This window comes from Physcomitrium patens, chromosome 13 (assembly GCF_059467195.1).
Source record: "Physcomitrium patens ecotype Gransden chromosome 13, ASM5946719v1, whole genome shotgun sequence".
Classification (NCBI taxonomy): Eukaryota; Viridiplantae; Streptophyta; class Bryopsida; order Funariales; family Funariaceae; genus Physcomitrium; species Physcomitrium patens.
Genome location: NC_143422.1, coordinates 4,215,478 through 4,240,929, shown reverse-complemented (window position 1 = coordinate 4,240,929; position 25,452 = coordinate 4,215,478). Strand labels below are relative to the sequence as shown.

General features: G+C 33.9%; 2 protein-coding genes across 7 annotated transcripts; both read right to left on the bottom strand.

Moving 5' to 3' along the window:
- Positions 1 to 10,446: 10,446 nt before the first annotated feature.
- Positions 10,447 to 15,950, bottom strand: LOC112290169 (protein-tyrosine-phosphatase PTP1). Of its 4 annotated transcripts, XM_073538261.2 has the most exons (11): positions 15,907 to 15,950; positions 14,649 to 15,731; positions 14,371 to 14,489; positions 13,664 to 14,062; positions 13,275 to 13,371; positions 12,943 to 13,022; positions 12,640 to 12,780; positions 11,996 to 12,130; positions 11,615 to 11,757; positions 11,315 to 11,462; positions 10,447 to 10,856 (listed from the first exon to the last, which is right to left on the bottom strand). In XM_073538261.2, the coding sequence occupies exons 4-11, from the start codon at positions 13,955 to 13,957 to the stop codon at positions 10,782 to 10,784; spliced, it is 1,113 nt and encodes a 370-aa protein (XP_073394362.1). In that variant the 5' UTR covers positions 13,958 to 14,062; positions 14,371 to 14,489; positions 14,649 to 15,731; positions 15,907 to 15,950; the 3' UTR covers positions 10,447 to 10,781. The 4 variants fall into 4 exon arrangements, with proteins under 4 accessions (XP_073394362.1, XP_073394363.1, XP_073394364.1 ...); XM_073538262.2 differs by lacking the exon at positions 15,907 to 15,950 and having other exon boundaries at positions 13,664 to 14,065; positions 14,649 to 15,850; XM_073538263.2 differs by lacking the exons at positions 14,371 to 14,489; positions 15,907 to 15,950 and having other exon boundaries at positions 14,649 to 15,850.
- Positions 15,951 to 21,276: 5,326 nt separating this feature from the next.
- LOC112290251 (vacuolar protein sorting-associated protein 2 homolog 3) lies at positions 21,277 to 24,919 on the bottom strand. Of its 3 annotated transcripts, none has more exons than XM_024536357.3 (11): positions 24,603 to 24,919; positions 24,032 to 24,076; positions 23,588 to 23,622; positions 23,155 to 23,205; positions 22,826 to 22,930; positions 22,631 to 22,702; positions 22,240 to 22,311; positions 22,042 to 22,122; positions 21,844 to 21,879; positions 21,675 to 21,736; positions 21,277 to 21,504 (listed from the first exon to the last, which is right to left on the bottom strand). In XM_024536357.3, exons 1-11 carry the CDS (start codon positions 24,634 to 24,636, stop codon positions 21,489 to 21,491), a joined length of 609 nt encoding a protein of 202 aa, XP_024392125.1. In that variant the 5' UTR covers positions 24,637 to 24,919; the 3' UTR covers positions 21,277 to 21,488. The 3 variants fall into 3 exon arrangements, with proteins under 3 accessions (XP_024392125.1, XP_024392123.1, XP_024392126.1); XM_024536355.3 differs by having other exon boundaries at positions 21,277 to 21,521; positions 24,603 to 24,915; XM_024536358.3 differs by lacking the exon at positions 23,588 to 23,622 and having other exon boundaries at positions 21,277 to 21,521; positions 24,603 to 24,915.
- Between the last annotated feature and the right edge of the window lie 533 nt (positions 24,920 to 25,452).

Genomic DNA, 25,452 nt, shown 5'->3' with positions numbered 1-25,452 from the left:
TTACTAAAGCAACATATCCATCATCACAACCATGAAAAATTAATTACCTATAGATTCATTTTTTTACAATCAGATCTGCAACCAATGAAAAAAAAACATATTTATCCATAATCATGATAATCTAATCTTCATTGCTGTTGTCCACAATTATTAGCCGTAGTAGTCTTTAATTATAGAACCCTAATTATTTGTTTAGAAAAAAAATGACTTGCAACAAGTTCATCTCCTTGCTCTGTGCTCTATTGAGATAAGGATTGAATTGGCCTTCTCTTCTTTGTCACCTTTCTCTCCGCATAGCTTCTCTACTACCATCCTCTCTTTACATAGCTTCCCTACCACCATCACATTTTAATGCAAGATCTTGGAATTATATTGCAGAAACTTCTGTAATGATTGTTGCAAAGACCAAATTTTGGAAGCCTCCTAATATTTATATGAGATTGATGAGAGCTTGAGGCTTGCCAATTATTGTTAAAATCAACATAGAGATTTAATGTATGATTAATGATATGATTCATAGACCAGCAGTAGTTGTTATTATATAACATCCATATGTTGGTTAGTGAGCTTCCTTCTTAAATCTGCAATAATATATTTTTTTAGAGGTTGGCTCGGTAGTAGTTGTTGCAATTATAATCTGCATCTTTTCTTCTCTTAAAACTGAGATTTTGTGATTGTGGATTGGAAACATGGAGTCATTGTTGTAGCAATTGTATGCTCTTTCTCTCTTTGAGGTACAATATATGATGGCTTGATGTGTGTAGCACTTTGGCACAAGAAAGGTAGGAAGATGGTAATGGCATCAAAAAAGTCAAGTTTTTTAAAATTAAGAACCTTGTGAATGGTGTTCAGATTATTGTGCAAGCACGCCGTTTGTTCTTGGAGGTGAGATATATAGAATACACAAAAACTTGATGCTATGCATGTTGGTTACAAATAAGTCAGTCAAAAGAAAGAGCTTGGATTTGGAGATGATGGTTTTTGTGACTATAATAGAGAAGAACTTTGATATATTATCTTGACTACATGCCCGGCTTTTTTTTGCACTATATCTATTAGATTCTAGCCATTGTTGTATGCTACAAGGCAAAAATATAATGTCTAAATCTCCAAGTTTTGTAGTAAATTTTTTGCATCAAATCGTGGCAAACATGTTTTCTTAATAATTATACTTATTCTTTAAGTTGAATAAAAGAAAAAAAAATAATATCTTTCAATTTTAGGTGCCATGCCAAAAGATGATCTAGGTCAAATAATCACCTCCTAAAATAAATATTCAAAAAGAACCATTGCTTTAAAATTGCTACTCTCCACTTGGTCTCTACTTTTAGTATTATTGATGCTACGAAAAAATAATTTTTAAACCTAATTAATTATTAAATAAATTAAAGAATGTTGATATATCATTGTATGGACTTTGCACATTATTGCCGCTAGATCTTTTATCTAGATTACATTAATATTGGCCTACTAGGCCTAATTTCACAACTTATCAAATAATAGTCTTTGCATCTAAAATGTCACATTACTTCTGTCAAAGTCTTTATTTTGCTAGTTGTTGACTTTATGTGAAAGAATATGATTGTGATTCAAAAATTGGAGCTTATAACCTTGATGGCTATATGAATTATGAAAGCTCAAACCATGTCCAATCATGATGTGATTATCAATGATTACTTCCACAAATTTGTCTGATATCTTGAGCTAACTTTTTCATTGTTGTTTTTTGGTTTTCACTTTATTAAAGAAAAATAGCAAAGAAAGAAAGCTAATAAAAACATGAACTTGTTATCTTTGTCAATTTGAAGTACTCCATCCAAACTTAATTCCTCTTGCCATCTTATTTTATAAAAAAAAATTACTTGTAGTGGTGACTCAATTATGTTAAAGAAAAATATCTTGAATTTCACTTGCATCTCTTAGTGAAATCAAACATAAAATTGGTATTTAGATCTATTATTTTAAAATACCATCAATTTTACTACTAAAATCCTTCAAATTTATAATAAATTGGCTTAATGTAGTATTATTTAAATTGTTGCTATTCAAAATTAAATTATTTGAGCATTTAAAAAGATTTTGAAGGTAAATTTTAGTTTATTTTTGTGAACTTGTTTGTTTAAATTAATCTCATAAAGAATGTAGTATCAAGGACAAGAACTTGATGAAAGCAAATAAACAAGAGAGACTCTCTCAAAGAAATATGACAAAATAGAAATAGAAAAGTATGTATATTAAAAAAGAAACTAGAATGACTATTTCCAAAAGATAAGAAAACTAAAGACTATTGAAATTAGACTAAAAACAAGAAAGGAATTGATAAGAGTGAAGAAGGCTTCACTTTTGCCTCTATATATACTTTTTACCTAAAATCTATATAGTGGCGTTCTATAGGACCTCCAAAAACGTATTGACTTTATATGACATGTAACTTAACTTACAAGACAAGTTTTCTATATGGACATGACATAGTTAGTTTGTTCCACAAACCAATACATGTGGAATGTGGTTAGCTTGTTGACCAAATTTCTAATCTATTATTCAATTATAAACACATATAAAGTCAAAATACCTTCTAAGAAGCTTTTTTAAAAGATATAATAAAATTAATTTATTTTTATCTACTTCTATCTATTTATATTATCTAAATAATAATTACAATAGATATATATCTATGACATTACCTCCCTTCTAGAAACAAGTTCAATAAGGAGCGCTGATCACATGTTGAGAAAGTCTATGATGCAAAAAATTATATTTGCCATGTATTCTAATCTTTATTCTCTTTAAAGGTAATTAATAGGACTTCTCAACTATTGGTAATTTTTCATTCTAAAATAGAAAGACCAATGTGTTATTTGATCATTATTAAAACCTTCATAACTTTCTTTAAACAAAATATTTGTAATACCATCAGGAGTTGTTCTTACATTTAATAAAATTACCAAACATCAAGAGTCTCTTCTCAAGTTGTGATACCAAATTTATTAAATCTTACTATCTATTCAAAAAAGAATATGTCATTCTTGAAGGTCTTCATTCCTATTATGTTGTCTTGAAAGTTGTGATAATTGCAATGTCTTATTTGATAAGTCAACAAATGATGGCTTTTGAATTAAATCTGCTAACTGTTAATTCTTCATCTCTTTAATGTAATAATTATACAAAAATTATAAATAAAAATAGAAAATAAATTAAAAAAATTCTTAAATTATATTTTTTTATAGCAAAGATTTGCTATCTTTTATCTTGGTTTTGATGGATGTCTTTGATAAAAAATCTTTGATTTTCTTTGCTATATTTGTAAGATTTTTTTATTATCTCCCATATATATGTATTAATATTATATCCGCACTGATGAATAAGATATTCTAATCTATATTAATATTGCCTTAAGTCTAAGACTTCTTTTACTTTGAGTTCTTGATTATTATCTACTTCTATAAGATGTGGTGGTATTTGTCTTCTTTCTAAAATATTCATTGTCTTGTATGGCTCTAAAAGAAACATATGAAATACAAGATGAATTTTCATAGACTCCAGTAGATATAATCAATAAGCGACTAGATTGACTTATTCACAAATAGAAAATGGTCCAAGTCTACAACAATCCAACTTATCACAAAAGGCAAATAGTTTTAATATCACAACAAAGTAGTTATACCTTATCACCAATATGACAATAAAGTGTTTTCTTATAATAAGCATGGACATTATTCTTTTCTTGTTCTTGAACATCTTTTAGTTGTGCCTTTATTGTTATATGTAGCTTAGATAAATAATTTTCTAAATCTTTTGTTGTAAGATAATCAAATTTTAAAAAGTAAAAAACATCAAATTGTGGATCATAATAATAATTAGCAAAGAAAGGTATTTTTTGTTTAGAAAAATATATCATGTTATTATAAGCAAACTCTACCAATGGCAAAAAAGTTATTCAATCATCTAATTGATAATTGATATTACATTTTAAATATTGCTCCAAAATTTGATTTATATGCTCCATTTATCCATCAATTTGAAGATAAAAAGTCAAAGATATTAATATTGGCTTAGAATGCCACTTAAAATCTTTTTACTATCAGAAATAGGTACAGCATAAATGATACAAGATAATCTTTCTATTCCAACATGCAAAAAAGTTCTTGCACCTATAAATATAGGTTTAATTGAACTAGACTTATAACTTTCTATTTTATCAATTAAATTCTTAATTATACTTTAAAAAAAATTAAGACTATAAGAAATCCAATCTATTTTTGGATTATATTTTTTTATCCATATTAAACCTATAGTGGTTGGATTAAAGGGAGATTTAATGATATTAAATATTACAAAGCTATTATAACTATTAGTTCTTAGTTGTATAGGAAAGGTTTCATGAGTAATATTTTTTGAAGATAATAGATGACTATCTATGACTTCTACATGAATAAGTTTAATTTTTTTCACTAAAGATATATTATGTCTTTTAGTAAATTCTTCATGTCAAAAACACGCTGAGATTCTCGAATCTAACAAGAAAAAAGGTTTGTGATGTTTAGATCCTAAAATAATATTTATTGTAAAACAAAGAGAGTATTTTGAAGAGAGAATAGGATCTTCACTAGGTATTGTATAAGATTGCAGCCATACAATCTCTATTGTAACTAAACAAACTTATTTTTTGACATACTATCTTCTTTGATGGCTATAATCCTTGTTTTGTAGTTATGTCACTTCTTTGAATAATATTGAGCAATGTATTTAAGTTCTCTATAATATAAGCATAATCCTTCTTAACAACAACGAGTCTTTTTTTGCTTAGTAAGAGATTTGAAATATACCACATTAATTTCCATATCTTTTGCTTTTAAATGTGTGTGTTGAAAAGACATTAGTATTGTCATAGAATTATAGTAATGTTGAGGTACATTTATGTGACTCTCAGATCAAAATTCAAAAAGTTAATTGTCACATTTCAAAGCAAATTCAATTGTTTGATTCAATGTTTAAGGATCACATAAGATGAGCATCAATTTTTTTATCTCACATTGTAATCCATAGAAAATATAACTAATAAATACAACATCATCTCACTTAATATTAGTTACAAGTTATCAAAATTATAAAACATATAATATTATTATTTAATTACTTTATGACAAAATACGGATCTTATTGATTGCAACATGAATTGCATCATATTTTCCATACATGGATCAAAACTTTGCCAAAAAATCCTCCAGATTATCCAATATTGAATCTTATCATTCAAAAAAAGATAAAAAAAAAATATGATAATGCTGAACTTGAGAGGAGTGTACCAATAAATCTAACTTACAATCCTAGAATTGGATGGTTTTGGGGTTGAAATTCAATCACAAGTTGTACTTGATTAATAAATCCTTGAAATTTTGATCTTATATCATCAAACTTCTTAGATAGTGCAATCTTTGGTTTTCTAACATTAGAAGGATTTTCTACTATAGAAAAAGGGACATGATTTGATATAGATATTGAAGTAGCTCCAATCATCTCTATATCTTTACTCCCTACCATTCTTATTGTTCTTTGTAGTGATAAATTAAGTTGAAACATCGCAAATATTAATTCTTTTAATTGTTCTTGTATTTGTATCATTAAACTCTTTATTTTAGAAAGTTCTACCATGATAATACTTAAAGAAGGAAAGATGTCTAATATTACTTATGATAAATAAAAGTAAACACTTAAAATCAAAGAAAAAATAATAACAATAATATTAGTTTAGAAGAGGATAATCCACAACTCCTAATATACTTAAGTCTTATCAAGAGAAAGGAATAATCCACTCTTAATAAAAAAAAAAAACAAAATTCTAATATTATAAATATATTCTTGCTAATTTGTCAAAAATAAGAACTTGATGAAAGAAAATAAATAAATGAGACTCTCTCAAAGAAATATGACAAAATAAAAATAGAAAAGTATGTATATTAAAAAAAAAAACTAGAATAATTATTGTAAAAAGACAAAAAAACTAGAGATTAGAAAATAGATTGAAAATAGATTAGAAGCAAGAAAAAATTTGACAAGAGTGAAGAAGGCTTTATTCTTGCCTCTATATATACTATCTATCTAGGATCTATATGGCAACTTTCTATTAGACCTCCAAAAAAATATTCACTTTACATGACATGTATTTCAACTTGTAAGGGAAGTTTTTTATATAGGTGCCACATAGTTAGCTTGTTCTACAAGCTATTAACACATGTAGTACATGATTAGCTTATTGACAAAGTTTCTAACCTACCAATCAATTATAAATACATATAAAATCAATATAGCATCTAAGAAGCTTTTAGGAAGCTATTTTAGAAGATATTATGAAATTAATCTACTTTTACTTACTTCTACCTATTCATATTATCTAGATAATAATTACGATAGATATTTATCCATAACATGCCAATGTAATTGATTAAAGCTATTATTGTAGGAATTGAGGTTGATCTTTTGCATAATAAGGCGTTTGATATCTAGTCAGGTATGGCTTAGGTCTTTTTTTTTTTATTTTAATAAGGTTTGATTTTGTAATTTTTTTTTTAATTCTATTCTATTTTCTTTTTCTTTATTCTATCTTTTATGTTCTATTCTATTCAATTTTGATTTGATCTATGCTGTCTTTCATTATCATGAGATTTATATTACTATGGTTTTTAAGGATCTTAAATCTTATAGATAATCAAATCGTATTTCAATGAGAGGTTGTATTTTCCTTGATTTCTACCAATTTTTATAAGCTTTTATTCATAAAAATAAAATATTTTTTTTGCTATTGATTTCTTTGATTTTTTCATCTATTTTGCAACTTTCTCGCAAAAGATATTTTGAGCCAATTGCACTTGATTTTATAACTTATTATTATAATTTATATTCGAGTAGCTTTCAAGAATTTTTTTTCTGAGATTGTCTTTCTGACATGTAACTTAGTAGATATTGTTTTAGGATTGCTCTCATTGTACGGCAGCAACTGAGAGTGCTCTTCGATTCAATAGATTAAAGATCTGCAACATTAGTGCCCTTGGCATTGAAGGTTTTGATAAATCTATTTTTATTTTTTGCTTCTATAGTATAAAATTAATTAATAACTAATATCACTTGAAGTAATAACTATCTACAATTTTTTAAATGATTATATGTAATAATTTTTTAAAACAATTTTGTAAGCATATTATTGAATTTTACTTTATTTTCATATTGTTTATAGATAATTGTAAAGAAAAAGTTATCTTTGTAGGACACATGCAAATATTATCTTCAGTTGATTTACAATTGCTACAAATCCATTTCCTTATTTTTGCTTCTACAGACTTAAATTATGATGCAGATTGTTGTATTGATGTTTTTGCATGCATGTCACTACTAGTTCAATTTCTTGCTCCTTATGGTCTTCTCTTTCGTCAAATCACTCATGGATTTTTCAATTGCATAGTTATTTTTGAAAGTTCAATGAAACTTTCATGTAGATTCTTTTATTGGTGAAGAGTTAAATATCAAAAGTTTGACTAATAATAGTATAAAGTAGATGTAAACTATCACAAGAGAATAGAACTATAGGTGCTATTGGAATAAACTTGTTAGGAATATTTATTAAGTAGTATTAAAGATGAAAATCACTAATTGATAAAATATCTCTTTTTTTTAGTAAAATTCTTATTTGATGCTTATATGGTAGACCTAATGTATTTGTCATTGTCCTTGTGTAAGAAAAATTGTATTCATCAATTTCTATTCTTGCTTGTTTATATTACTCAACGACTAGATTAAGAGCATGTAAAGATACATGTTTGACAACATTGGTGAAGAAAATAATATTATATTGATGAGCAATATGGCTTTGTTTTGAACTTTCTTGAGCCTTCAATTCTCTTATTGTATTCTTAAAAAAGTGAGAGAAAGAAATTTGAACTTCTTTAATGTCTTTGGTAGAAATTTTTAAGTGAGATTTTAATATTGAATGTTGACCTTCTACTTGTAATGTAATAATACTTCCATGATGAAGTAGATTATTTGTCCAAGCTTTAACAAATGTCTTATTATGTAGTATCTAAGTATTCATTAAATATTCAATAGTTGTATGAGCAACAATTGGAATGTACTTGTTGCAAAGATTAATCTTCTCCAAATCAAAAAGCTCTACAAAACATGTACTAATCATAGTGGTCCAATCTGCAAGGAATGAAGACCATCCTAACTCTACTTTATTTGAATAGTATTTTTTTCAATTTAGTAACATATTTTTTTATATATGCCAAATATAGAATAATATATTTGAAGTAGAAAATATTAATTCAATGGCATTTATTAATACTAAATTCCTATCAACATCCATATAAATAGATCAAATTTCTCCATAAATTTCTTAAAATTGGATTAACATCCAACAAAAGAAAATTTTTATTTCTTCTTGGAGAAAAGCAGTACCAATAGTAAATGAGGTATTGAAACTTGTCATCCTTGCAGTATGTAATATTAGCATTCCAAATCTATTTGTCTTGTATGTACAATCCATGACAATAGAAAAATGATACCTTTTTGCAAGTTGAATACAATTAAAATGTGCAAAAAATAAAGAATTGACTTTATAATCTTGATCATAATGATAAGTAAAATGGTAATTAGCTCTTTGTAAAGTTTCCATAAGACATATAATAGGTAATTGTCTAGCAAGTGTAATGTGACATAATTTTTGTTGCTCATTATAAATAATTTAAGTAATAACTTTGCTATTAGTATCTCTCTCACATAAGGCAACAATCACATTTTTTAGTAGGATGCTTGCAGTTAGCAATTGTGAAGGTAGTTCTTTTTTAGTTAGTTGCAAATAGCAAGCAAATGGATGGCGAAAAAGAAAAGAAGTATCTCCTTGGTTATGAAGAGAATTTCAAACAATCAAATGACATTGAATACTATTATGCAAATGACAAGCTTGCAATGCAAATGGACATCCTATCAAATGACTTGCACTATTTTATTTGTAAGTATGACGATTTCAATCATAGTAAACCTCTCCTTTGTCATACTTGTAATCAATGCGAACTTTGTTAGAGCACCGTTTGCATATGACATAGCCTTGATTATGTGTAAATTCATCAATACTACATTTCATTTCTTCTATATTTTCAAAATATTCCTTTGGTAGTGCACACATATATCTCTCACTTTCCATTGCAAAATGCAAAAAAATTGTAGAATATACAAATTTCTCTCCTTTGTCCACTACTCACAATCTAGAAAAAGTATCCATTAGAATAAGATGAAGAAGTAAATTCATTATACACATATTTATAGAGCAAGTAGAGAAAAAACAATAGAAAGATGTTATTATTAGCCATTGGAAATTATTGAGAATAATTGGGAACTATATCCAAAATAATGATTTTGTTTATCCAAATATAGATTATGGTCTCAATGATGAAGAAGATTTGTACAATCCATGTGCAAAATTGTGATAATAGATGGGTTGCTCTAAAAAAAATTTGGATTGCTTTATTATTTTCCTATATATATATATATATATATTTTAAAGCAAAACATACAAAATTATATAATAAGATAATAATGATAACAAAAAACAAAAAATTGGCATGCACACACAAAAATAAATTAAAAAAAATAAAAAATAAAAAATAAAATAAGAATGGAAAGAAAATGAAAGAAACATCATCGACATAAATACATTATATATATATATATATATATATATATATATATTTATAAGCTAATAATTTTTATATAATATCTATTATCATAAAAGAATATAAATAATTAATTTACATAGATAAGTTTGAGAATGAATATAGCATTTGTATAGATATAAATACTCACAAATCTTAATACTCACAAATCTTAAGGCTTGAATGATTTTTTCATGAAATGAGAGTAAATAAGAATAAGGATTATAGATATATTTGGCCAAAAAAACAAATGACACAATTTCGTAATTTCGTATAAGAGCTAATCACTCTCAGTGATATTTGTAATTGACATCTGTATTACCAAAATATATAAAATAAAATATATATTAAAATCTGATAGTTTCATAATTTGATTGTAATATGTTTAATTGAAATTAAACTATTTGAAGTTTACTTTGGTCTATAACTAACTTTCATCTTGTTATGGATAAAGAAATTACATACCTACAGTATGACCTAAGTCATACATGTTTAATTCTAATTAGGCAAAATCATCCTAGAACCATAAAAAATTTGAAATGAGATATAACCATTAACAAACACAACTAGGAATCGTAAGAACCAATGGAATTAAAATCTTTACGTGAACATGCCAGCTAGTTAAACTGATAAAACTTAAAATGATATCTGTAAGAACCATCAATTGTGAAAGAAAATGAACTCTGTTGTTCTAACATTAAATGAGCATTCAAAAACTGTCAAGAGTCTTCAACTGAACAAGATAGGAAAAGATTGCTGCAGGTTGTTTTTCTAAATTAATTGCAGCGAAATTGCACGAACGTTTCAAGCAGTACAGAACGAAAAACGCTATTTTTCAGTTCGAAGTACTCCCAGCTGGTCAATCAGAGAGGGGAGATCTAATTGTAATGCCAATTCTGGCAATGCTACTGTTGCTCTCATCTGACCAATGTGTCGAATGATGCCAACCCCAAATTTCCCTCCCGGAAAATTCATAACTACAACAGACCTAAAACTTTAAACCTTGTAACAAAACCTCTGACTTGTGAAAAAGAGGCATCTTTCGACGAAACCTCACAGCTGTTTCTGTCTTTGCAGAACTCAGGTCTGGGGTCCAGCGCTGACATAAGACTCCAGCTCTTTGATAACGACCTCATAGCAAAACCGGTATTGATCCTAAGAATCCAACAATTGCCACATTTAGCACCAAACTGATATATAACATGCACGATGGCTTTAGTTTCCGACACAAATTACGCACCGACCAAAAAACGAAATCCAGATGCTTGCAGGTTACATTTTACTGGCCAGAACCATTAACTTCGTTTCTTGGGATTCAGATTCTCTTTTTACGACGATGCAATCTAAACAGAGGCTATGTATCATTCAAATCGGCATTGAAAAAGCTGATAAGCAACCAAGCGTGAACCATGGCTATATGAACTACCAAGTATATTAGACGAGTCAGGTGCGTCTAACTCAGCTAGATCAGGACGAAGCTGGAATGCACACACATTATTGCTAGGAGTATCCATAGTTTCATCAAAACACAGGATAAGAAGGCTTCTGCTTTGCACTGAAATGACAATGACAAGATACCACGCTGGGGTAGATGGCTGAAGGAAGTATCTTACTCTGGTTTGCACCATTCCATGTCGTTGCGACCTGAAGTTCCGCACCGTGTTTCCAATATCGACTGCCTCTAAGTCACCCTCCATAATTCGTCGAAGCGTATGATCAATAGTGCAATAGGTTCCAGTTCTTCCTATGCCAGCACTGCAGGTGTGGACAGTAACCTTGAACATTAACCTACTAAGTTGATGAGAAAGGGTGGTGAAAGTTTACGGCATCCACGGAACTTTGCTTTCAGGTGCGAGCCTAAATACAGGGGTGTGACAGGATCATAAATTTAGATGACGAGAGTGTACCTGCAGTGGACTACAAAAGGGCCAGCTGAAGGTGGAATACAGAACGAGGCACGAATCAGCTCACACACTGATCTTGTAGAATCTGGAACACCATAGTCAGACCACTCCAAGTACTCATAATGCGCCAATGTCATAGGTGGTTCTGGAGACTGCAAAGCCAGGTCAAAATTCTTTTAAATAAAACAAAACAAAACAAAAACTGCATCCAAAAGCAAGTCCAAGTCAATATATGTTAACACGTATCCACCTCTCATACTAAGTGTATGCCACCCGGTCGTTAGTTTTGAAGTCTCCCTATGTACAAACGTTGACAACCAATCAGCTCGGATTCCTGAAACAATTATGAAAGTACGACCATGCAACACAAAATCTTGAGTGAATCGGTACCTTGATGTCTTTAACCTCGAAAACCCGTCTGGTTATTCCATGTTGACTGTGGCTCATTTTCTTGTTTAAAACAACAATATGTCCAAAAGTTTCAGACTGATTTTCGCTCCTAGGGAAGTAATGTGCATATTTAGACTGCATTGCAACCAAAGCAAAGTTAAACATAAGACTTGCTTGATACACACAAGAAAACCGTTGCCACGTGAAACAAAAACCTATAACTCGACCGAAAATTTCTTGGAGTATGCTACCCTGTCAAACATGTGAAAGGAAACATTCTAAATGACAAGAAGGAATGCGTAATGTTACATAATATGACATAAAGCTTGTTAGCAAACTGTATAATAACCATACCAGTGTTCTAACTAATAAGCTGCAAAGTCTGTAATTTCGAGATAGATTTCGGTCGAATTATAGATTTTTGTTTATCAATGGAGGTCAACAACGAACTAAACTTTGGAATAGAAATTGATGGAAAGTGTTGCAACGGCTCAGACCATAGCTGTACTATTCGTGTGTAAGAAAATGCATAAGATTGAACACCCATTCGGCCCCACATACATTTTACCTTCAAGCATAGAGGTTCACGGCAGCAGCTAACCACCATCATCAATCTCTAACCTGCTCAGGATAACTTTGCTTACTTGGTCACCATCAACAACTCCTACGAGCATGATTATGACAGGGCACCGCTGCTGTAGCACCATGGTCCAGAAGTCGCTCACTGTGGAGGGCAATGGTCCTTGGGTGGCAATGTACCTGGGTAAATCTTCGTGGGCATTGTCCTGCAAGAACAGATCATCACTCATTGCTTTCAATACTTTGGATGTACAGCCAAAATCTACAGCATCATCTATATCAAGATGCAGCACCACACAGATGTAATGTACCAAGAATAGAATCGTATTGTAAAGTTATAGTTTGTCACAATTGCCAATAATCGATACCTGTACAAAGCTTGCGTTGATGTAATCAGAGCAAGTGGGATCGTAGTGTCTCTTGTCGAGGATCACTCTTGTGATATCATCTATGGAATTAAGTTAAAGAAGTGGAACACACTTCATCCTATGCATCTTCTAAGGTGCCAAATCGATCGAAGATTAATACAAATAACTTCATAACCAGACAGCAGCTCAATGAGAGGACATCATCTGTCTAATGAATTTGTTCTTCGAAGCATCATCATAATCCAAGGCAGCCTAACAAGTACATACACAAGAGATAAAAAACCTGGAAAAAACTATGCAAAGAGAAATTCAACAATCACGCTTCAGGATACAAGGCAGAACATCGATGTAGCGGTTCTTGGCTCTGTTGTTGGACATCACCGCCACTGTCGTTGACGAGAGTGCCTTGTAATTCAGCATCTTTTCTCCCTAGATATTCAACAACACATTTTTAGTGCCGAACATAACAAACCCCGATCATAAACCTAAATGGAGTAATAATACCCTTAAGATATCTACATGTTGCAAGCATACACGACAAACAATGTTACACAACGTTTAGTTCGCACTCTATTATCATCGAGATGGATCATGGTAGGCAAGAGAAGAGGGACTTGGAATACAGTGGAACAAAGAGAAGTATAATTATGTGTTCACTGTTTACAAGCACAGAAAAGACATTCACTACAAGAGACTCTTGCAAGGATTAACATATGAATACCTGCAACGTGTCAAACTCACGATCAATTACTCCACGCCCACTACTACTCTTTGATTTCTGCTTCAGCAATTTCAGAGCATTCTTACAAGCCGAGATCTGTCCTGCACTGAGCGACGGCAGTGGGAGGTCCCTGGCCATTTCCTGCTGCTTAATGACTGCTTCAATGTCTATAGATTTATCTGGAAGTCTAGCTCCTGCCATCCTTGAAGCCATCGAAGGAGGCGTAGGCGTGCAAGGGGACGAAGCCATTGTGAAGAACCCACGCGAAATTTTTTCTTTGATCCGTCTTAACATAAATCGATCTAAGAAGACTCTTGAAGAGGAATGGATCGCGCTGTATATTACCCGCCTTCGAACGCTATCCTAGACGTAGGAACAGAATAGAATCATTTCGTGGATCTGCTAAAAATTCCACAAACAACGGAATAAGCGACATAAAATGAGGTCACGGTTTCTAGAAACTTATGAGACATATGCGAGCTAAACAGAAACATTCCTAAATCATCCAGAGGATCCCAATGTCTCAGAAGTGCACGCATAAATTTCTTAGGAATGTTCACAGAATCTGTGAAAGGCTGATACAAGCTTATTCAATGAGTGGTGGACACGTTGAACTACTGCCTGGCTTGCAGCTGAACGTAAAACGGCATTACCCTAGAAATGAAAACCCCTAAAAGAAAGACAAAGAGTCACAGGATGATGCATACAAATAAATCTCCTCAAGAACAAGCTACATTGAAACACGGGAAGCCTCTCCAACAACGACCCCCTTCAACAGCATAAAAACAATAAGGACGCAGAACAATCGAGTTCCACTTCGAAGAGCCTGGAAGAATTGGACAAAAAACAACACAGGTTACATTTCCGATGGAAAATCGAGGGTGACATCCAACTTCCGGTACTCAACGGAGCTTGTAGAATGTTTAAGAGCATTGGCAATAACCACATTGTGGAATGAGAAGGCGCGGAAGAAACTTAAGGCAACCTGGCGGGAGTAGCGCCTCTGTACTGTAGTCCTCGATCCTCTTCGTTGTCGCCAAAACCCAAGTGCATCTTCTGTACGGGAAAGGGAGGTATCTTGTGGATTGAAGCCGTTCGAAGACAGGCGCGGGTCAGGATCGAACACCCGGTGCGGGAGCCCGTTGAATCTGGTGGGCGGATCCAGCAGCGTGTTTTTCACACGTTTGACCATCGTTGACCACACAAAAAAGTGAAGCCCCCAAAAGCAACAGAACAGAAATCGGACATCCTTGCACTTTCCACAGTGACCTAATTTTATGGGTCGCAACTGAAGCTCGACTCTGATTTCAGCACGGCAAATATTACTATGTGTTGTTTGAATGGTTCAATTCTGAACTTTCAGAAGGCATGTTAGAAATGATGTTGACTATACTAATGAATCGAACTTTTTCCCAATCGTTTTGCATAGATGGAAATTCGAAAGCTGAAATGATTGTATCTTAGGGTTTTTTTCAGAGCCAAAATCTGTCAAACTGCCCGACTGGCCCTTCGATTATACTGTTTAGTGCTGCTTGATGTTAATTTTGAAGTTTTGATTTCGTGCGTAACCATTACTGCAGTAACGAAATATGGTATGTCATCTGATTCATTTTTTGTGAAAGTATTTTTGCAGACGGGTGAGGATTTTCGCTCCTCGTTTGCATGACATTAAGATCTAAAATCTCATGTCAAAGTTTTTGTTTGTTTTGTTTTGTTTCTTTCATTCTCCAGACCAATATGCTCGTGGGCATGTGAAAAACTGCTCCTCTTTCATGCAATGTCATACGATATATACCCTTAAACCCTAATTTCAGTTTAAACTATGCAATCAAGGATGAAATTTATAGTGTGAAATATACATAACTTAATATGATTCTCTTGTGAACTTCGCTCTGTACAAGAGTGTTTTCTATTCAAGTTCCAGGTACTTCTATAGCAACCAATGAGTAGGAGCCTCAACAATCTTGGAATCCAGACCTAACATCTATCGTAAGACAATGTAGCTTACACCACCCATTCTTTCAGTGTGGGATATAGTCTTCAGCATTGCTACATGAGCAGCCTGTACCTGCACATATACAACCACAAGGAAATAAGACTTAGATGTCATTGCTTGTCAGTAAACGCAGACAGGAAGCATTCGACACATGTCAAACAGCACCTTACTACCAAACAGTAACTGACATGGAGTCATATGACAGATTTAAATTCATTTCTTGAGCTTTCGGTTGAATTTCTTGTACTTGAAAACTAGCTTATTGCCCTGGACAGATCCATTCTGTCGGAGGAATGTTTTTACCTCCTCCCAAATTTCCTACCCCCAGCCGGCTAAGCAACTGCAGCAGGCTGAGCTGGAATCCCGTTGACAGGAGCACTTTTAAGAGATTTCTTTACCCATGTGGCTGCTTTGAACCACTTGGACGAGGTGAACGGTAAAGTTGGTTAGCGAATACTAACAGAACTACCATGTTACATCCATAATCTGCCTGGTGTGATAAGTTTTTCCTGCTGAGTGGGACATATGAGCTCAAACCCTGTACACATTGATTTCAACGGTACATCAGTCCAGCAGTTTAAACCTAAATTGCTCAAAACTAGGCCAGAGCTAATGAGCAACATGCGTTTGTAGTGAAAAACAACTTTCTTAACATCTTCTGACATGGCCTTTTTGTTGCCACGAATTTTGGTTTCATTCCCAGCAGCAACACCCTTCCGCTTTTCTTTTGATGCGGCAGCCACAGAACTCTCATTCCCGGCTACAGCTGGAGTGGTTTCTACTGGAGTTTCTTTGGTGGCATCCTACTTTTTCAAATCTGGAGTCAAAACTGGGGACATTCCCACTTCGTCGTTTTCCAAGTCAACCTGGATAAGAAGAAAACATGTACATGAGTGATACCATCAGCTGCTACATCCAAGTCAAGCGTAATGAAGATGAAACAAACAACACAAAGCGAACTTGCAATGCTCCTTACTTCACGAGGCATGCAAATATCCAAGGGGTGCAAAAATCTCACGTCTTCTTCACCATCAGGGTCGTCAAGAGCCTGGTTATCAATCTTCTTACGATCACAACCAGACTTGCTGAACGGTTTTTGCCCTTCATCGTCCTGCTCCTCCTATCTCTCATCTTGCTCATCTTCTTCTTCCTGAAACGCTATCATACATTCACGACACATTCCCGAACAAATCAGAACCAGAAGGGTGGTCGCCTTCAGAAGATACATGCTGTTTAATAGAAGCTGATCATGTTTTCTATGGATAAAACTGTGATGTCCCACCAATAAATCAGGCTACGTAGTGATTACCCGAAAGTAGTAAACGACAACAAGGTTCTAAGGTTCAATTGTCTCAATCTCAGTCATTAAATCCATGCAGACACAAATCCGTCCAAACTTAATCACAAGAATACCAGCTCCAACAAATTGTTAATTAACAAGTTGCCCAACGTATCCAGTAACTTCATTTTCCACGTACAGGCCATTGCAAAACGAGAACCATTTGGTAAGATCAATAATCAAGGACCTGCAAAACTAGTTTTTGCAGTCTTCTTGACTGAATATGGTCAACAATGAGAAGCGTGTGACGAGATTTATAATGATTGTCACCTATGATGAACACTGACGAATGCTCTCCAGACTCTAAGCATCTTGCCTTGCAGATCGTGCGAAAATCTAAATCAAATTAATATACCAAAAAACTGGTGTATCGGATTGATTTCTAGTTGAGCTGGTCCTTCCGAAAACTGGTCCTCCCGCTCATCCGGATCGTTGTTCACTGCCTCATCATCATCTGTAAAAGTTTCTTCATGCTCTCAATCATCACCTGAAGATGCGAAATCCACAGGACTATTGAAAGGCTACTAACCTTAGAAGTATGGGATTAATTGCGTAAGAGAAATGAGAATAGAAGTGCTATCCGAAGCTCAACGACTTGGTTTGTTCACCACAATTCACTCAACGCAAGTTTGGCTTCCATGGAATTGTCTCAAGCAAAGCAACACCAAGCAGCGTAAGGATGGGATGTCCAACACACTAATGACCAAATATTTTTGAGCAAAAGACATCACCGCTGCAGAATCTGCTGACAATAAATCCTTCGTTCTAGCTTCTCTTTATCAACGCCAATGTAATTTGCAGCATCATCACCATCATCACCTCCTTAAGCAAATTTATCCAATTTTCTATTCCTCTTTCTCTCCTCTTCCAGAACTCTGAGAATCATCATAATTATCATCAAGGCTGCCTTTTCCGTAAAACCTTCCACCAGCACCTCCATAGCAAGGCAGCTTGTCTACATCTGCATTAAATGCCTTCATCATCAACCTCTAGTAGCCATCAGCTGTCTTAAAACGAATTTTCATTTGCTCTTCTGCTTCCCTCAATGTGGACCTCTTGAATCCTGAACTCTTACCAAGCGCTACCTAGAGAGGTGGTAAACTCAGAACAATAAATCGAAGGAGTGAAGTATATTGCTTGTTGCTACATTTGAAAATGATGTCAACGGCTATCGTCCTCTGGTATCTACAAAATACTATCGTACTCTATCTATATATATTAAGATCCCATTTATCCCAAGTATACAAGTGGTTGCTCTCATTCACCACATGGATTGGTCTTTGTTTTCATCAAAAAAGTTTTTTTGTGGAATTCACAACCAGTTTTACAATTCATCAAGGCATTCTACAAGGCGTTTTATAATTCATCTAGGCATTCCACAAGATTCATTAGAAACTAATTACTTTGTTAAGGTAGGAATTAAGAAAAGGTTTTGATTTAACATTGTAAGCTCATTGGATTTCAATTCTAAGATAAGTGCTTTTATGGGTATTTTTCTTGTATATTGTTGTTCCAACAGCCTTCTTGATTTTTTCTATAAGTAGAGGTTTTTGTTTTGACTTTTGATCGACCTTTCAATATTTTGTTGTTCATTCAAAGTCATCAAATTTTGCAACAATTTGCACAATGGGGCTCTAGGAAGATTAGAAAATGCAATCGAAAGTAAGAAAGGGAGAGAAGTGGAATTTGCTTAATGTTGAGAGAGGCAAGAGTAATGGTGCATACAACAACTATAGCATTGATAAGTAAGTCAATGAGCAATTAGAGGTGAAAATTGTAAAAGAGATAAGATCTGGCAATGCTTTGATGATGAATGGAAATGTCAAGATATTTATATGGTTCATAAGAGGGTGTTTGAACAATATAATATCAAAGTAGAGAGAGTTTGCCTCAAGAAAGCGCTAGGCTTTTGGCTATTATCAATTGCTCTATCAAGTCTTAAGATAAGAAAGCATCAAGTTTATACATAAAATTATTCTAATAGGGGCAATTACATCCAAGAACATCTAAAATGTCATAAAAATATTCTAAAACCTTATATATCCTTAAAGAAAAAATTTCCCAAACTTCAATAGCTCATATTTTACAATCAAATTATCCAAACACACTTAAATTTTATATAAAGTATTGATGTACTTTAAAAAAAACTATTAAAATAAATTTTAATTTCAAATTTCTAATAAATCTTGAAATGTCACTAAAACTCTAATAATAGCTTCAAATCCTTATTTACATATACTTAAGTACAACTTTCTTTATTTTTCACAAACTAATCACTTAAATACCACAAAAATTGGTATATAGCTTTTTAACCTAATAATTCAAACTTTTAAAAATTTTGAGCCAAAAATTGATTTGAAAACTTAAAATATGGCTCCAACCATTACTATCGACAAAATAGTTCACTTATTACCTTTGAATTACATGTACTATCTTCGACTTCCTATAATTCCTTTATATAAGCTTTGAATGTAATAATTTTTTCATAAAAGACATAGATCTTAAAATTGTCCTTGTAGCCACATCTTCTGATCTCCAAAAGCTATCATACAAATCCTCATATCCTGAAAAGAGCAACAATATATCTTAAAAGATCCTATAACTTCAAATGGCTATATCTTCTTCATTCTAACTCCAAACCATCTAAATTTTATATACAAATTGTAGCTCAAATCCTAAACCTTATAACTATTACTTTTGATTTTTAAATTGCCTCTTTTGAAATTGTTGAAATCCTTGTTATGGTTGTGGACAGCCTATTGAAAGCATATTGGACATGACCTTCAACCAATAGAGATGAAGATTTTTATGCCTTTCTTTCATACCTTGCTTTCATCCCTCCAAATAAGCTTCTTAGTAGTTTGGATTTTTATCTTTGAACTCCAATCTTCTCTGAAAATTTTATATTAAATCTCTAAATCCTATATAATTTAAATATTACAATTAAAATAAGTAAACTTCAAAATAAATTTTCTTACATCAATTCTCTTTAAATTAACCTACTAACCACTCTAATACACATCAAGATTTATAAATATATTATATGTTTTAATTAATTTTTATATACTATAAACAATTATAGTACAAAAACATGTTCATTATAGACAAGGATTCATATGATTCTCAAAGCACATGGTTTCTTTTCTACAATCTCTAATATCTAAAGAAGGTTTGGAAGCTTCATGAGCTTTCTAGCCCTACAAGACAAAAGCTTTAGGTAGCCACTACAAATGTTTGAGAAACAAGCCCAGGATTCTTCATCACCAATCCTCATTCTTGTCCTTCCTGATCTCCCCATCCAACTAGGAGTTTGCTCAGATCTATAGGTTTATTATCATATGGAATGCAAAAATATATTTTGTTGTATATTAGACACAATTGTCAAGAAGTTAAAGAAGAAGAAGAAGAAGAAGACTTTTTCTGAATCTCTCTTCTACAAAGATGAGAAGGAGGATAAGGAAGCAAAAGACTAAGATGTAGAAACTGGCTTGCCATTGCAATTGATCCTTCCACTATTTTTGTTTTGTGAGTTCCAGATTTGGCTTAAATCCTATGGCATTTACTTTTCTGATCTAAAACACATAGTATATCATTTAATAAACAAAACTATTAAATAACATAATTTTATTGGAATTTTCCAAGTATTATCAACCACAACAAAAACTATCCATGACAATAGCACGGTTACATCTAACGGGTACATCTAGCTTGGTCTTAAAATAAAACTTGCATCAATTTCAACAAAAATAAATATATATAAATAAATATATATATATATATATATATAAGTGAAATATTAGAAACATATAAAAATGATATGCTTGAATTTTTTAGGACATATTATAATCTAAACCAACCATTTAATTATCAACAATTCTAAATGATAATATCAAGTGAAAATATCAAGTGAAAGGGGAGAATGATGATATTATAGTTATCTACATTCACCCCCCTCTTGATTCCACCACCAAAATATCTTGGGTTATATTATATTATATAATAAAATACATGTTGTTTATAATAATCTAAGATCCTGTCTATGTAATTCTATGTAATTCGATTGATTTAGGCCTTGTACATTGATGACTGCATATTCCATATTAACAGTGCAGCATGTTTTACATCAGACACTATTCCAATATTGGAATATTCCAGTATTGGAAACTGTCATCGCACCAGTAGTGGAATATTCCAATATTCCAGTACTGGTACGATGACAGTTTTAGTATGTTAAAATTCAATCCAATAATATCAGATTCAAGTAGAACGCAAGTGATGTTTGATGCTAAAACAATTTTTATTTTCCTTAATTTTGAATACAACAGCATTTCGTACATTCAAACTAAACCAGCCAAATCAATGGCCAGCCAAGGGATCAAGTTCTAAAATACTGCAAGTTAACTGCCGGAAAGTACGGGAGCCATCAGGAATTATGTACAAGTATTTCGGGGTGAAACAGTCGTGCTCATCCACTTCGCAAAGCCGCCAGCCTAGCTTCCAAGTCCACTGCATCGATACCAGAGCTGCAGGAAAACATTAGACGAGCCCATGGTTCTCAATTTCCTTAGTACTTTTCACCTATCCTTAAAGGCGTGAATGAGGACCAACCAACACGTTGTTGAAGTACTCTATCGGTCACGCACCACATCAGCACTAGTCTGAGGATTGTAACATACCTGCTAGCATTGGGGACCCTAGCTTTGCCTGCACCGAGTTTCCCTTTCGGCGCAGCACTCATCTGCGCAAATAATAATGGCATATACTTTGAGGGTTTGAACAGGATGAAGAGAAGATGTAGAAGCAAAAATATGTCGCATGTACATGTAGTGCGCATAAAAGACTAACCTGAGTGGCAATATCGACGCCGATTTCATCAAGGACCTGCAGTCCAGCACATTCTTTTAGCAATAAGTTTTAGCTAAAAGAGAACAACGCAGTAACAAAAAAAAAAAAACCAAGAATCAGCAGAAATAACAACTACAACGGAAGACGACGTGAAAGACTTGCTACGACGGTTAGCAGTGAAGGGATGGAGGAACATGCCTGGGCGGTAAGCTCTTCTGTCTCTTCCTCAGCCTCATCATCGTCTAATGCATCATCGATCGAATCGGACATCATCTCCGTCTGTAAGCAAAAGTTGGGCAGGTAAGCAACTACTGAGGCGTCTGGAACAGTTTCACGTAGAACGCCTAAGAATACTGCATTGACATGAGTCGAGGAAATCGAAACCAGGTCACTTACAGTCATGTCCATCTGAGCTGACTGACGCTGGAATTCTTGCATGATCTTAGCCGTCTTAGCAGGCTCCATTTGCTGTTGAAAGTATCAAATAACAAACATTCGCTTTAAAATGCCATGGACAACAATTCAAGACAACTAAACTGAGAGAATTATGAACAGAGGAGTAGAAAGAAATACACAGGGAGAGAGGGGAAATAAGAATTGAAGAACGTCAATTGAGTGACGATTGGTCCAGAATAATTGTCGGCTTACAACCTACTTGCAAGTGCAGCATTGTCATTGTCAAATCATTGTAAAAGCCTGAAGAAGAAGAAGATCACCAACCCATTCGCTACACGGAGCACAGAGCTCTTCCATAAGAATTTGAACAGCGACGACGTTGAAAACGTACCTTGTTCATAGAGGCCATTGCTTTAGTTGCTCCCTTCATGGCGCCAGCCACTGCTGTGTTTGCATGCATAGCCTAACAATTCCACCCAAGCATTCAGAGTTATAAGCATACGCCAAGCTTGATTTGAGAAAGTCCGTCATTATTCAATTAGCAAACTCAAGACCCGATTTGGTTGATGCTCAGTGCCCAACGTACCTGGGTATGCGTGGCAACCCCGCGCATTTGGGCTCTACTCTCTTGTAGCTTTGTAATTTGTTGCCGCAGCCGGATCAGCTGCCGTGCTAAGATTTTGGTAGCTGCCTGCTCAGTTGAAACACTCAGATCGTCTGTTATCGTTATCTCCGTTACGCGGCGCAGTGATAAGAATATATCGAAAAGGATTCCAAGATTCATTGGAACTTGGTCTACATTGTCTTCATTATCATCTGTAAAACTTCTCTACAATAATGTCATGGTAGTAGAAAGAAGCAATTCCCGAGAATCTCTAATGATTAAGTGATGAATATCGTGAAGAATCCACTCACGTCATTGCCAGCTTTGGCCGTCTTTTTTATTTCGGCCACTAGCTTCTTTTCCTGCATTCACGACACAAAAGTCATAACAAACATCGAAGACTGTAACAAAGTCTCGTAAGTTACAGCTTTTTCTTTACAGTAACGTACTTGGACATGTAAATTCAAAACTTGATCCTTATGGAATCAAAAACGTCTGGTAAAAGTCTGTACTTCAACAGTTCCTGTGACGAATCGAGCTAATGCGACACAAAAACAACTAACCGAGCTAAGAAACCAATGCTTGCACTTTAAAAAAAAGGTAAAGCGTGGTCATTTCTGAAGAGCTATGCGAAGTAAAAGACTAGGCTACACATTCGAAACACATGTGGCAAGCTACTACTTTCTCTTGAAGATTTAGATGAGCATTCACTTAACAACACGTAAGCAGTTGAAAGAGTAATACCTCTATTTGTAAGGAATTGATCTCTCTCTCGATCCCTGTGTACCCATGCATTCAAACCCCATACCAACCGTCTCATACCACTCAACTGTTGACATTTAACTGCATGAAGCTATTGTCGTAAACACTTGCCATAACATTGAAATTGGGGACTAAATACAACAAGACACTCCCAGTTAACAAAACATAATTAACAAGAGAAGCACCAGGGGAGGCTCTAAGCGGATGCTGGGGACAGCATAAATTGACATAGCCTGCAATTTAAATTGTAGAACTTATTGACTGTTGGATAAATCTGGTAGTTTTGGCAATTTGACTAACATGCCGAAGCCGAGAGTCTACCAATGACTTTCAGGAGCCTACAAGTGCATTCGCACAGAATACAGTGTAAAGCCATTCACACACTGTGTCTGTTACATAAACAGCGACCATGAGTCAGCAACTCACCCCTGGTAGCATTGGACATCTCCCGCTTACTCGCTCTCAGCACCTCTGCAACCAAAACTAGTCATGCTCAGCTCCAAGTACTATCAATCCAAGACTAAGAATGCGCAAGCTTCAGGAACATAAGGGAACGGTAGGAGCTGCTGCCAAGAAGACGATAGATGATGGAGGAGTAGGGGATTATCCAGTGACATTCAATTAAGCATCTATATAACAGCATTGAGAACATAGTACACTGAACGGAGAAATTATCGAACGAAGAAAACGAGCTCTACCCGCAATCAGGCAGCGTCCGAAGGCAGATAGAGCGGTAGTCAATGCAGACATATTTCAACAACGAATTGGGACCCCGCCGGCCCAGAGACTGCGATCGGCAGCCGACTCGCCCAATGCAGACACATCGTAACGGCAGATAGAGACCTCAACGATCCACCATCGCACTACATTGACAGAACAAGTCACCCGCACTCTAGTCCTCCACATATTTCACCTCCTCAGCTCACCATGCGAGGCAACAAGACGTTTCTGTTTCCCATCACAAGGCAAGTAAAATATGATAATGTGAGCTACAAACCTTTCGCATCCGGCTTCTTCTTGAAAAGGTTCATCTTCACGACTCTTCCTCCGCCCCTCGAAGTGGTTCGATCGAATCGCCAATGACCTTGCTTCCCCTCACTAATGCCAGCTGAAATTGTAACCTCCTCAAGACAGCCCCAGTCCCTTTCGAGTGAAGCAGTAGATCACCATAACAGACCTCCACAGCAGAGCTCTCATGACATTCCAACCCTGCACATCGATCCGAATCAAGCGAGGGAATGGATGCCACCGGAACAATTGCCGAGGCAGCGACAACTTTCCATCGAAGAAATTCAAAACCCTAAAGCGGGAGTTGAGACCACTGCCCTCTTGACAAGGAGCCAGAAGAGAGCGTCCATGCAGGTGCCCCAACGGCACCAGCCATGCCAGGTTCGCAGACGGCTTCCACGTCAGTGGAACTCGTTGCACGAGTCGGAGATTATTCACCTTCACTCCCCAATTTTCTTAAAAGAAACTTTAACACACTTGTCATATATATATATAAATTTATTTATTTATTTATTTAGTTAATTATTTCATGTATGTTTATATGTACATGTATTTGTACATTGCATGTTTTTATTAATATAGTATTTAAATTTTAAGACTATTTGATGTAATAACCAAATTTCCAACATATTGTATCATTACCATAAATAAGAAGATTCACTCAATTGATTGAAGTCTAGCCCTATCAAACTTAGCTAAATTAAATTGACTTAGTCATAGAGATTGATCAAGTATCAACAACCAAGTAGATTTTAAAACCAACATGTTTAGATATTAAAGGAACTAGATACAAAAGATTGAGCCAATTTGAGTTTGTAAAAGAGAAGAATCTTATTAAT

Excerpts from the sequence above, each read along its gene's own strand:
- LOC112290169 (XM_073538261.2), bottom strand. The coding sequence starts at position 13,957 with ATGTTAAGACGGATCAAAGAAAAAATTTCGCGTGGGTTCTTCACAATG. Across the intron at positions 13,023-13,274 it reads CTACATCGATGTTCTGCCTT|ATGATATCACAAGAGTGATC; the intron begins GTATCCTGAAGC and ends TTAATTCCATAG. Across the intron at positions 12,781-12,942 it reads TCAACGCAAGCTTTGTACAG|GACAATGCCCACGAAGATTT; the intron begins GTATCGATTATT and ends CTGTTCTTGCAG.
- LOC112290251 (XM_024536355.3), bottom strand. The coding sequence starts at position 24,636 with ATGAACCTTTTCAAGAAGAAGCCGGATGCGAAAG. Across the intron at positions 21,737-21,843 it reads GCGTCGATATTGCCACTCAG|ATGAGTGCTGCGCCGAAAGG; the intron begins GTTAGTCTTTTA and ends TTATTTGCGCAG. Across the intron at positions 21,522-21,674 it reads AGGGTCCCCAATGCTAGCAG|CTCTGGTATCGATGCAGTGG; the intron begins GTATGTTACAAT and ends GTTTTCCTGCAG.